This window comes from Impatiens glandulifera, chromosome 1 (assembly GCF_907164915.1).
Source record: "Impatiens glandulifera chromosome 1, dImpGla2.1, whole genome shotgun sequence".
Lineage (NCBI taxonomy): Eukaryota > Viridiplantae > Streptophyta > Magnoliopsida > Ericales > Balsaminaceae > Impatiens > Impatiens glandulifera.
In genome coordinates, this window is record NC_061862.1 from 83,163,933 (window position 1) to 83,177,312 (window position 13,380).

Here is a 13,380-nt window from a genome sequence, read left to right on the forward strand (position 1 = left end):
AAATAAAAAATTATTTAAATTTAAATAATTTGAATGAAAAATTTTTTTTGTTTATATTAAAAAAATTATAATTCTTTTGATAAAATAAATAAATAATTTAATTAGTTTATAACCTAGTATTAAAATGAGACAGAAAAAAATATGGATTATATATATATATATATATATATATATATATATATATATATAAATTAACACTATAACAGTTAAATGTGAGAGATTAATTGAGTTAATTTTGTTTTAATAGTATATATATATTTATATGAACTCTTCATAATTTATAGGTTTAAATGAGCTAACAAGTACAAATATAAGTTTAAATGAAATATATTCTTTTCTAAATTTAACAAAAAAAAAAAAATCAATTAAATATTTGTCCCAATAAAGCATATAAAAATTAAATGGCAATCATATGAATAATGGGGACTACACTCTCCAACTAAAAGTGTCAAGATGAAATGTTAATGCATGAAACGGTCTCTATTGTCCTATTCTCAATTGTTTATCTGACTTTATGTGACCAAATGATTAAATTTAATCCGTTTTACCCGATACATATTAAGTTTGTTATATATTTATTTGATCCTTAATTTAAACCATAATATTTATTAATACATAACTTAACTAATTTTTAAGTAAAATAATTGATGGTTCAAATTATTATTAATGAGAATATCTATGAAACTGATAAAATAAGTGAAATAGTTATTTTTATTATATATAGTATATCAAAATATGAATAAGAGAAAAAATTAAGCAGATGGTTACACAGAAAATAGAAAGAGGTAAAATATTTTTGGTTTCCGTATCTAATCTACCAGCAAATTTAATTATCTCCGTCCGTCCAAATGAATGGTCAATAATTTCTTAATTGTTTAAACTTGGATTTTGTTAGGGTGATAGCATTTGAATTAGGCCATCTCTTTCATTTATATTCATTAATATTATATATAATATAACTAACTAATCAACTAAATTAAGTTATTTTTATTAAAATTAATATTAAATTATTATACATCTCTATATTATTTTTAAGAGTGTTAGAAAATATTAAAAAATAAAAACGATAAAATGGATTGACATAATAAATGTATTTTTTTTTTTTTTTTTTTTTTGTTATTAATGCAAACAACATTCATAATTATCATCCATTATAACAAACAATTTTAATGGTAGGATATGGACGGTAACAAATGCATTTAACAAGGATACGTGCACACACATGTATCCCATTAGACATCTACCGCGAGCAAAATTTCCCTTCGCTTTTTTGCAGCTAGATATGCATTGGCTCAGCGCACAACGGTTTGACGAAGAAATTTCAAACTGACAAGTACCTCTTCTTGCAATCACTTCTTCTGCGTTGCTAGCTGCATTAAATATTGCCTTAATACTTATTATATTTGTGACATAACTTTTTATACATAAAAATCTTTCAAAAGGATAAAACTCATTTCAAATGTTACACAAAACTTTGATATATATAAATCTAATATTAAAATGTATTAACCTAATCATATCCATATAAAGTGAAAGATGTATAAAGAGCTAAAGATTAGGTGTTGATAATGCCAAGTAAGTAGAGAAAAGGTTTTTTCAAAAATATATATTGTCCTTGCAATAACATTTCAAAATGAAAATGGCCTAAATTTTCAAATGATTACATAATGAATTGATGTAAAACATAGTTGTAAATGCTCTATATATAGCTTGAACATTTCAGTAATAATTAACTCATAAGTTAATGTTTACAAAAGACATTTTAATTAGTCTATTTAATTAGTTTAGGTATTTGATAAATAACAATCCTTATTTTTTTATTAACATCATATTATGAGTCCAAATATCGTACCTACAAAGAAGATAAATACAAGCATCATGAAAACATATTGATTCTTCATTTTGAGTTAATTGATAATGCTAATGGCTTGACAAATTAAATGGGTACAAGTACAATCCAATATATATAAGGAAGAAAAAGTGATCTATGTATTCTTCTACAAGTAATTAAAAATGATGACATATTCCAAACTGAAAGATTTTTAAAATAATATTTAATTCAAGATGCATCGTCCTTTCCAATGGGCCTGAAATTATGGTAATCCCTACCAAGGATTTTGGCAATATATCCTAAAACTTATTCTTTTCTTTATTTTATTTTCTTTTATTTTTAAGAATGATAACTTTTTTCATTATTTTTTACATCTTCTAAAGTAATATAGAAATATATAATAATTAATGTTAAAATTAATTAGTTAGTTAATTTACCTTAATTAAAATTAAACATAATAGATTAAATAATTAAAATTAACAATAACATTAAAATAAAATAAAATATATTTCTTAAAAATACAATTTATATTGACTTGTCAAAAAAAATTTATTCTTAAGTGACTTGATAATTTCATTTTCATAGTTGTTAATTCAACTTTTGAGTTAATAATTTATATCAAGTTTGTAACGTAATGTCAATTCAAATAATTAACCTATAGTGTTAAAAAATTATAAATAACTTTTCATAAAATTGAGAATTTAAAAAACTCATTCTGTTAGATTTTTTAATTTTTGTTGTAATGAGTTTTTATGTGTTTTTCATGTTAATTTTAAAGTTGTAAAAAGAATGGTTATACTTTTAGTTATTACGAATTAACATTAATTATAGGGAAAAAAAAAAAATATATATATATATATATATTTATTTGTACAACTAAATCATATTATATATATTATTAAAATTTTATTTATAAGTATGTAATTCTACCAGTAAGACCTAAATATTTATTATATTATATAAATAATAATTGAAATTTAAATATATATATATATATTAAAATATAAATAATTAAATTATAAAAATAATAATTTAAAATATATATCAAAATATATTTAATCAAATTTATAAAAATTATAATTTAAATATATATTTAAAATATAAATAATCAAATTTATAAAAATATTAATTTAAATATTTTAATAAAAATAATAATTTAAATATTTTAATAAAATACTAATTTAATATATATAATAATAAATTTAAATGTAAATAAAAAAAATTGTTTATAAATGAATGAATGAATGAGAAATGCTATTTTGATAATTGATTCATGCTATAGATATGGGTTAAGCCCAGCCCAACAATTTTTTTTTTATATTTATTATTATGTTTTTATTATTATTATTATATAGAGAGAGGAGTGATAGTGGAGGGAATTTGAGAAAGAGAATGGGAGAGAATGATGTGTCACTACATCACTGATTGAAAAAATGATAAAAAGTGAGGAGAGAGAAGAGAAAGAAATTTTGTTATTTTTTTGACTAATCAAATTAGGCCACATCATTCTCTCCCCATTTTCTTTCTCAAATTCTCTCTCCCAATCATTTCTCATATATATATATATTTATATATAATTAAGTATTTTATTTAAAAAAATAATAGTTATATATTATTATTATTTATATATATATATAATTAAGTATTTTATATTAGGCAATTTAAAAAATTATATATTTTAATATAAAATGAATTAAAAAATAATAATAAGTAAATAACATTATAAAAAAAAAATTATTTATAGAATTAATTATATTTATTTATTTAAATAAATAATAACTTTTTTTTAAATATAATTTGTTTTTTAAAAATAAAATCGTATAGAATAGTAAATCGAAATTATTTATAAATTCCTAAAATCGTATTATCGTAAATTTAAAATTATAAGTGTTTTCGTTAACCTAATATGAAATTGTAAAATTTTAAGAGTTAACTCAAGATTTTAACAATCTTGATCCTAATAATGGAGGATATTTATTAGCTTATTATTATATATATATATATATATATATAATAATTATATTAGTTTAATAGGGTTAGTTTGATAAAAAAAAAATAAATTAAAATCTATTGTAAAAAAATATTTTTGTCTTTTTAAATCTACCTTAACTCTAATTTTAAATCTAGAACCTACTTGTAACCTACACAAAATAATAAGACCGACTAACTTTTTTTATTATCTGAATTAGTTTCCTCGTTTTCTTTTAGAGAACAATTTAGTCATTTATTAACACTATTTGTTTGAAGTGTCGTAGCTGATATAGTGGTCAAACATTAATCATGTGTAATATCCTCAATAATATCTATTTGTGTTACAACTAGAGTTGTCATATCCTGCACAAGTGTAATACGAGGAGGTCGGGAAGGTTGATATTCTTTTTTTTCAACTTTTTTTTTTGTTATTTTTGTTTTACTATTTTTTTTTTCAATTTTATTGTTTTGTTTAAATAATTTTATTTAAATTAAATTCCTTAAAAAAAGAGCCATTTAAATAGTGATGATCACTCTTGGATGGCTAAATGATTTTAACATTGCATTTACTTTGTACTACTTTTGCTATCAAAAGGGTTATAACAATATTTGGTTGTTGTTTCCTTACATATTAATTTATTTATGTTTTGCTAACAGCTATTTTGATTTCATATTTAATATTTGTAAGTTTTTAAGTTGGTATCTATAAATATAAATACTATATATGCTAAGACCAGTCAACGAAGCAAAGGTTACCTTGAATCACCAATATAAGTGATTAGTGAACCCTTTCTCCCAAGACAACCTTCTCTTTGGAAGGTAGTAAAGGAATTGAAGAAAATATCCGTTAAACGATTCGGTTTATACACTAAAATATACAATTAAACCGTTAAAATTAGTTTGAGAAAATTTCAAACCATAAATTTTGGTTTGGTGGTTAAAAGATCGATATTATTCTTACATTAAAAATTATTCTTAAACAATGCAATTATACTTATAATTTATTTTAGAAAACAAATATCAGTTATATAAATATATATATTTTTAAATATGTATATTATATTTCAGTGACCGAAAAATATAATCATTAAGAGAAGTATTTAGGTATCAACTATAATCTAACCAATTTATGTAATATATATTTAATCATGATCGGTCGGTCAGTCGAATTTGTGGTACCTCAGGCTAGTTTCTTTCTATTCCAACCGGTAAATTCATATAATTGTCGGTAATTTAGTGGTATGATCCATAGATTTTCGTTACTTTAGACCAATATTTTATACTTAGATAATTCAATCTATTCGAGTTAAATCTAGGGATGACAACGGGTACTTTACCTAACGGGTAGTGAAGTACTTATCTCCGAACCCGATTTTAATTTTACTATCCGATTCCGATCCCGAACCCGAACCCGACGGGTATCACTACTCTTATCCCCATCCTCGATTTATCGGGTACCCGATCCCCGACGGGTACCCCATTACCCAATTAAAAAAAACTTATAAACTTATAAATATTGAATAAAAAATACAACTTTTATAAATAATTTTATAATAGTAATATCGAAATATTAAAAATATAAATAAAAACATTACTTGTCTATCTACATACTTATTTTTGTAAATCTTGAATATAAATTAGTGCAGAGAAAAAATAGAATGAAAATTAAAGATTAAATATGAAGAATAATTAGAGAGAAATAATATTTTGTTATTAAATAAAAGTTAAAGTTGAAAATTTATGTAGAGAAATAATATTTAGGGAATATACAAAAATTTAAAGTTGGAGTGTAGTGTATTTATGACAATGTTTAGATTGAAGTGTGGATAAGATCATATTAAATGTTGTTTGTAATGATGAAACATTTAATAAAAAGAATTAATTTTAATATTAATATAATCGGGTATCGGGTTTGGGTTTCACACACTCCTCATTCTCGACCCTGTACCCGACCGAGTACCTTCTCTTCCTCCACATGCACGATCCGGCCCGAATCCGATTTAAAATACTCGAACCCAACTATCGAGTACCCACGGATATCGGACATACAGATACCCATATCCATTGTCATCCGTAGTTAAATCTCCACTTATACTTTTAAGAGTTTTATGCAACTAATGAAGTGGGACAAATATCTATTGAGTTTCTAGTTTATAGTTTAACATTTATTTTAGTTTTATTAGTGGTCTATAGTGGGATTTTATATTTGTTGTAGGTGACTCTTAAGTTAGAATAAAATATCATTAATTTAAATTTTTTTTTGATTAACATATAGATGTAGGCCTTTGTGGAGGAATTACTCTTCTTTCTTCAAGCATTATTATATCTTGTTTTTATTGTAATTTAATGTTTGAAATAGAATAGATGTACTATTATTTGATAAATAATAAAAGAAAAATATATATAGATTGTAAGATGTTTCAATTTTAAATTTTTTTTTAGAGAGTTAGACTAAGATAGCTAAAATTTAGAATTTATTTCAATTCAAAAATTTGTAAAGATTTAATTCTAAAAAATATTAACTATACATTTATTATTTATATACATAATTAATTTTAAAAAATTAATAATAAACAAATGACACTACAAAAGTTATCATGAACAAAATCAATTACATTAGTTTATTTATTCAAATATTTTTTTAATTTATAAATATAAATTCATTCTATTTATATAAAATCATAAAATTAAAATAATTTATAAAATTTGGTTTGATTTATATATATTTTTTCATCAAATATATTAAAATACATGTCAACTATTATTTTATTAGCTTTTATAATGATATATATTTGTCATTTCTAAGGGTTTTGCTTCTTTACTATTTATGTTTATAACTACAAACCTAACCTAACCTAACCTAACAAATCGTAACACCACCCCTTCTCACCGACGCCGTCGCCGTCGAGTTACTTGCCAATCGCCACCATCGCCGGACCGGAATCTCCAACACCGTCGCCCTAATCGCCAGGGAAGTTCAGTTTCTTCTCTAACTCAATCTTTCCTAATTTTGCAAACAAATTCTTTCATTCATTGCTGAAATGGCATCAGCTTTGACAAGAAGAAAATATCTGAGATGCGTATTTGACGACTCCAAGTTGTCCAAGATTCTCTCTTCTGTTAAACCCTCTCAAAAACCCAGATCTCCAATTCTCTATGCTGGCGCAAATGTCAATATTTCGAATCATCGTCTGTTCTCAACGCAAATCGCCAAATTCCCTGAATACGAAATGCCCTCAGTCACCTGGGGGGTTATCCAGGGTCGAAAAGAGAAATTGGTTTCACGGGTTATAATTTGTGATTACCTGAAGAGCATGGGTATTATTCCAGATGAATTAGAAGACTTGGAGTTACCCTCCACAGTGGAAGTGATGCGCGAACGTGTAGAGTTTCTACAGAAGTTGGGTTTGACAATTGATGATATAAATGAGTACCCTTTAATGCTTGGTTGTAGTTTAAGGAAGAATGTGATTCCTGTATTGGGTTATCTAGAGAAAATTGGTATTCAAAGATCAAGAATTGGTGAGTTTGTCAAACAATATCCTCAAGTTCTTCATATGAGTGTCATTGTTGAGCTTGTTCCTGTAATAAGGTTTCTTAGAGGTCTAGATGTTGAAAAGCAGGATTTGGGTTATGTTCTCATGAAGTACCCTGAGCTTTTAGGGTTTAAGCTTGAGGGAACAATGAGCACTTCTGTTGCGTATTTAGTTAGTATCGGTATTAACCCTAGGGATATTGGGCCAATGGTTACACAATATCCTCACTTCCTTGGAATGAGAGTTGGAACGATGATTAAACCACTAGTTGATTACTTGGTTTCATTAGGTTTACCCAAGAAGATATTATCAAGAATGTTTGAGAAGCGACCATATTTACTTGGTTACGATCTTGAAGGAACAGTAAAATTGAATGTGGATTGTTTGTTAAGTTTTGGTATTCGAAGGGAAGCTCTTGCTTCTATGATTGCTCAGTTTCCTCAAATTTTAGGGTTACCATTGAAAGCTAAGTTATCGTCGCAGCAGTACTTGTTTAGTTTAAAGCTCAAGATCGAGCCTGATGGTTTTGCTCGAGTTATCGAGAGGATGCCACAGTTAGTGAGCCTGAACCAGAATGTGATAATGAAACCTGTTGAGTTTCTTCTTGGACGAGGTATATCGAGTGAAGATGTGGCCAAAATGATTGTAAAATGTCCACAAATAGTTACAGCACAATTAGGGCTTATGAAGAATAGTTTTTACTTTTACAAGAGTGAGATGGGTGGAAGGCCATTGGAAGAGCTAGTAGAGTTCCCAGAATACTTTACTTATAGCTTAGAATCGAGAATCAAACCTCGATATCAGCTTTTACAGAAGAAAGGTATAAAATGTTCATTGGCTTGGTTCCTCAACTGTAGTGATCAGAGATTCGAAGAGAGATTGCGTGGAAATTATATCGAGATGGATACTTTTGGCCCTTCATTTTGTATGGGCGGTAAGCTAGAGTTGCCTGGTTCAGAGCAGCAGCATGTATCGGATGAGGAAGACGACGAAAGTGACGATGAAATGATCTATAGACAAACTATTTCACTTTAGATCAAATCAACTCTCTTTGATTGATATGATATGCCTGTTGAAATACTGTACTAGTAATGTTCTCTTCTTGTGATTTTGTCATATATATTCTCTAAACTAAGAATTGAACTATATTATCATCTTGGTTCTATGTTATTTTCAATCCTTAGCAAATGGAAGCTTGAAGAAGTTTGGACAGGTAGATTTATTTTTTTCTGTTAGAAGCTTCAACAGTGTTTATGTTCTATATTAGCTCCTAAAAAATTCTTTACCTATGGCTTGTTTTATCTGGTTTTATTTTGAAATAAACTGTTTTTTTTCTTACAATTGTAATGATTCAAATTGGTTTGTGGTGCTTCGATTTAGGCATAGCAAAATTTCGAGTTTGGTTGAACCAAATTGGTCCGATAAATTTGGTTCCTACCTGATTGGGGTGACCTGTTACCTGACCCTATTGTGATATCTAAAGATTACATTAAAAAAGTATTAATTTTTCTATTGATAACACAATTAAAATTTAGATTTTATTTAAAATTGTAAAAACATAATTAAAAAAATATTAATTAAATATAAAAATAAGTTTAAAATAATAATAAACAAATATAACTAAAAAGAAGTTATAGTTACAAAATTAATTAAATAAGTTCATTTATTTAAATAAGTAGTTTTTTGTAATTTGTAAATAGAAATTCGTCTTGAGTTAGTGTTATTTTTGTACGTTGGATCGAAGGATGTTAAACTTGAGGCATGTCACATTTGTAAGCAATATATTCCTCTATGAAATGATAGATCGTGATGAAACCAAATGGTGCATCTTGGGAGTACCCCATGACGTGTTCTTGTGAGGCCAGTGTATGTATTATTTGAAAATGATATACACTATTGTTTTGTTCCAAACTTGTTTGTTTTAATATCAATTGTGTAATGCCTAAAAAGTGAATTTAGCAGACGAAATGATCTCTATCTTAGCTTACTATTGTTAATGCTTAATATTTTTTAAAACATTCTAGACATTTACGTTTTAAGGAAATACTTCAAATGTGTAAAATAATGAATATGAAGCTATTTGTTTGGCTTGAGTGGAACCATTAATTAGTTGTGACTCCATATTTCTGTGGAGAACCTGTGAAAATAATTGCCTTATTGAATACCAATTAACAGTTTTCTCTAATTCGTTTGATCAACATATGCTTAAACTTATTAAATACATTATATTAATATTGATTTTATTATATGCAGTTGTCCTTAAATTAATATAAATATGATTGAATATCAAATTAACTTTTGTTTTTGTTTGATTTTATCTCTTATTTGTTTTGTGCTTAGATATATATGACATTGTTTATTGTATTTAAATTTAAACAGAATCTTACGAGGACTTGTGATTAAATCGTGTAGATTTGTATAAAAAAATGAGTCAATTGCTTTACACATACATTTTTACTTTGAATAGTTTTCATGTGAGACCATTGTAATTACAAATGAGACTAATATGACTGCTTTTACTTTTAACTTTAACTTAAACTTAAACTTAAACTTAAGACGTTGTAAGTAAAAATTATTTAGTCACCGACTCTGACACTTTGAATCAATCTTAATAGAACCAAGCCCCATAGCATTTCCATTTTGAGATATCCTTATATAATCACAAATGGGACACATTATGTTCATGGCCATAGTGAAATATAGTTTCTAATAATGTATAAACTTAATAGGTAGGATTCCTATATGCAAACACATTCTCATAAATGTTTTTTAAACCATATCCCATGAATGAACTTACTTAGATTAGTACCTTCAAATGAACCCCTTGTTCACTCTTTTTTACAAGACCGAATATTGACATCAACAAAGGTAACACGAAGCAGTGGAGACTCATAACTCATTAGTAGAGTGTAAAAACTTATATTCTCGAGTTCGAGTATTCCCACCTTATCACACAATTTGAGACAAATACAAGAAAGTTCCATTCTTTCTCAACATGACAATTCAAAATGATAAAGGGGATGTTATGATTCATTTGATGATTAAATTCAAAATAGCTAAACAAATATATTCATGATATCTTCTATGGGGTACAAAAACCATATCCCATGAATCAACTTAGTTTGGTACCATCAAATGAACCAAGTTCACTCTTTTTTCAAGACCGAATATTGACATCAACAAAAGGTCACACTAAGCAGTAGAGACTCGTACCTTAGTAGTAGAGTGCAAGAACTTATGTTCTCGAATAAGAGTATTCCAATCTTATCACACAATTTGAGACAAATACAAGAAAGTTTGGTTCTTCCTCAACATGACAATTCAAAATGATAAAAGGCATCTTATGATTCATTTGATGATCAAATTCAAAATAGCTAAACAAATATATTCATGATATCTTCTATGGGTACAATTATAAAAATCCTTGAATCTTAGCCAATGATATGAACAATTGTACCTTAAACAATCTCTATACCATCGGAATCCTGATCAGTAAGTTACACTATTGAAGAAAATAACCAGACAAGAAAAACAGAAACCCCAAGAACAGACTACCATAAATAACAACAGCTTTTTGACCAGAAGTAAGAGTATTACCACCAAGTCCAAACTGCTGATTCTGAGCAAACCCAGCAATCTCCACACTCTTGCTCTGAAAGAAGCTCTTAGCCGCCCCACAAGTCGGACACCGCCAATCGTCCGGCATCTTCTCGAACTGCATCCCTGGTGGAATTGGGTAGCTGGGGTCTCCTGCCGCCTCATTGTACCTGTATCCACATGACCTACACTCGTAGATTCCGGTGTTTAGGACAGCGAATTTCTCCTCAAGGCGGCGCTGATCGAAGTTTTCTAGCTCCGATTGTTCGAATTCTTCGGAGATGGGTGTTGGTGTTGGCGATGAATCGGGCTGTTCTGATGTGGGTTTGTCTTCTTTGGAAACGTCGAGTGATAGAGTGATGAATCGGAGGTTTGGGAGGTTTTTGATGGTTGAAATTGAATGGGTTTTTGGGTATTGGTGAGGGAATGTGACATTGGGTTTTGATTTTAGCTTGAGAGAAGTTGAGAGGTGAAAAGTGAAAGTGGGTGTAGTAGTTGCAGAAGCCATTAGTCTTGAAAGAATGATGATGATGATGATGATGATCTCTTTCTTTCTCTCTCAAGTTTCTAAATCAGAAGAATAGGGTGAGTATACAGAGAAGAGAGAAGGAAGGAGGAACCCATGGAAGAGAATATGCCATTGTCAAGGAAAGGAGAGTTATGGCGTTGGATAAGGTGGGGAAGACGTGGTACTCAGACTACTTGGTCCCTATTAACTATATTTGTGTGAAACAAATTAACAAATATAACATTTAGTTTTTTATTTTTAGCATATATAAATTTTGAACTTATATCAAATAATATTTATTATTTTAATAATTTTCAATAAAAATTGTAATGGTAAAATAATAATTTGTAATTGTAATAAGAACAAGTTTCTCCTTATTTTATACAAACACTAAGACAATTGAGGATTAATTAAAATATTCATTGTAATCTCAAATAACATGGTGAATTTAAACAGAATAATGGTGAATTTAAACAGAATAATGGAAGTGTGAAATGAAACTCCGCAATTATAGGAAACATTATCTAAACAGTCAAATTGAACACAAATACAACTCTATAGGGAAGCAAACTATGATGGAATTTGTTGGCTTTGATGGAAGTAATAACTAAGGTGACTATAATATTTTTTTATTTTTTTTAGCAATCATCATGTTGATGATAATAATAAAAAAAAAAAAAAGTGGATACAGTTTACTATCTTGAATGTGCAGCTAAGTTAAGGTTCACAAATTATCAAACCGAGTTAAGGTTTAGGGTTTACTGGAAGCAATCTTGACAGAGTTTCAGGAGAAGTGACATCGCGATGTGGTCTTGGAATTCAATCGAGTAAGTCAAAATGGAAAACTCAAATACTACATTCAACTAGAAAAATATTACATTAAAGTTTCATTAGAGATTAAGTGATAAATTGAAGATCATGTTGTTTTTGCTTCAACGTGGATCAAGCGATGAAACTCACTAAAATATAAGATCAAAACCAAGAAGTTGAAAGAAAATGTTACCATGCCAATAAATACTCTATCTACGGGGTCATATTGGAAAATCTACCTTGGCAAACAGAAAGGAAGACACATTCCTATTAAATACTTAGTTGTGTATCAAACATGGAAGGAAAAAGGACTTACCACAAATGATGAGAAAAATGTAAAATGGCACAAATATGTATTATGTAGAGGCAAATGAACTAAGAAATAAAAATTGATTTGTACAATCGAATCCATATAGGGAGGCAAAACATTGAAGATTGGTGAAAATCATATCAATAAATGATCAATTTGTGGACGACTGAACGCTAAACAAATGGGTTGCTTATTGGCTTCTTCTAATCTCATTATCCATAGCCATAATGTACAAATGGTTAGTAAATCAACGTGTTTTGAGACTAAAGTGTTACATGATGTTATGTCTGGTTAAGATTTGATATTATGTTATGTATCAACCAATTCAAAATGGAAATGACCAATATTGGATTTTGAAAAGATAAAATAATGGTATTATGTGGGAAACAATTACTTTAACTAATATTAAAATTAATCATATAATTGTTTGAGTAACATAATAAATGTTAGTTAATAACTTGTTAAAACTATTTGTGAAACTATATGTCATGTTTAAATATGATGTCAAAATTTGAAAGAAAAAAAAGAATGTGAGAATTATAATGACCCAAATAAGTTCATATCGAGACTCTGTCTAGATTCGCGGTGTAATAAAAAAATCCTAACTATTTGATATTTAAGTTTATCATTTATGTGACATACATTATTTTTCCCTCTATTCTGAACAATTAAATGAAATTTTTTATTCTCTTTACAAAATTCTATTGTTAAATTAACAAATAACCTTAAAGAAGTCTAAACAAGTTACACATTCCATGTTCCCTCACATGTAGGGAAAACAGTAAATAATTTTTTTTTTCCTTTTTTAAATATGACG

General features: G+C 27.4%; 2 protein-coding genes across 2 annotated transcripts; one reads left to right on the plus strand and one right to left on the minus strand.

The window, feature by feature from the left end:
• The first annotated feature begins 6,644 nt into the window (after window positions 1–6,644).
• On the plus strand, window positions 6,645–8,656 carry LOC124921916 (transcription termination factor MTERF4, chloroplastic). Its single transcript, XM_047462623.1, has one exon. It carries the CDS (start codon window positions 6,844–6,846, stop codon window positions 8,371–8,373), a length of 1,530 nt encoding a protein of 509 aa, XP_047318579.1. The 5' UTR covers window positions 6,645–6,843; the 3' UTR covers window positions 8,374–8,656.
• A 2,053-nt stretch (window positions 8,657–10,709) lies between these two features.
• On the minus strand, window positions 10,710–11,599 carry LOC124921917 (rubredoxin). The gene has a single exon (XM_047462624.1). It carries the CDS (start codon window positions 11,441–11,443, stop codon window positions 10,841–10,843), a length of 603 nt encoding a protein of 200 aa, XP_047318580.1. The 5' UTR covers window positions 11,444–11,599; the 3' UTR covers window positions 10,710–10,840.
• Window positions 11,600–13,380: the final 1,781 nt, after the last annotated feature.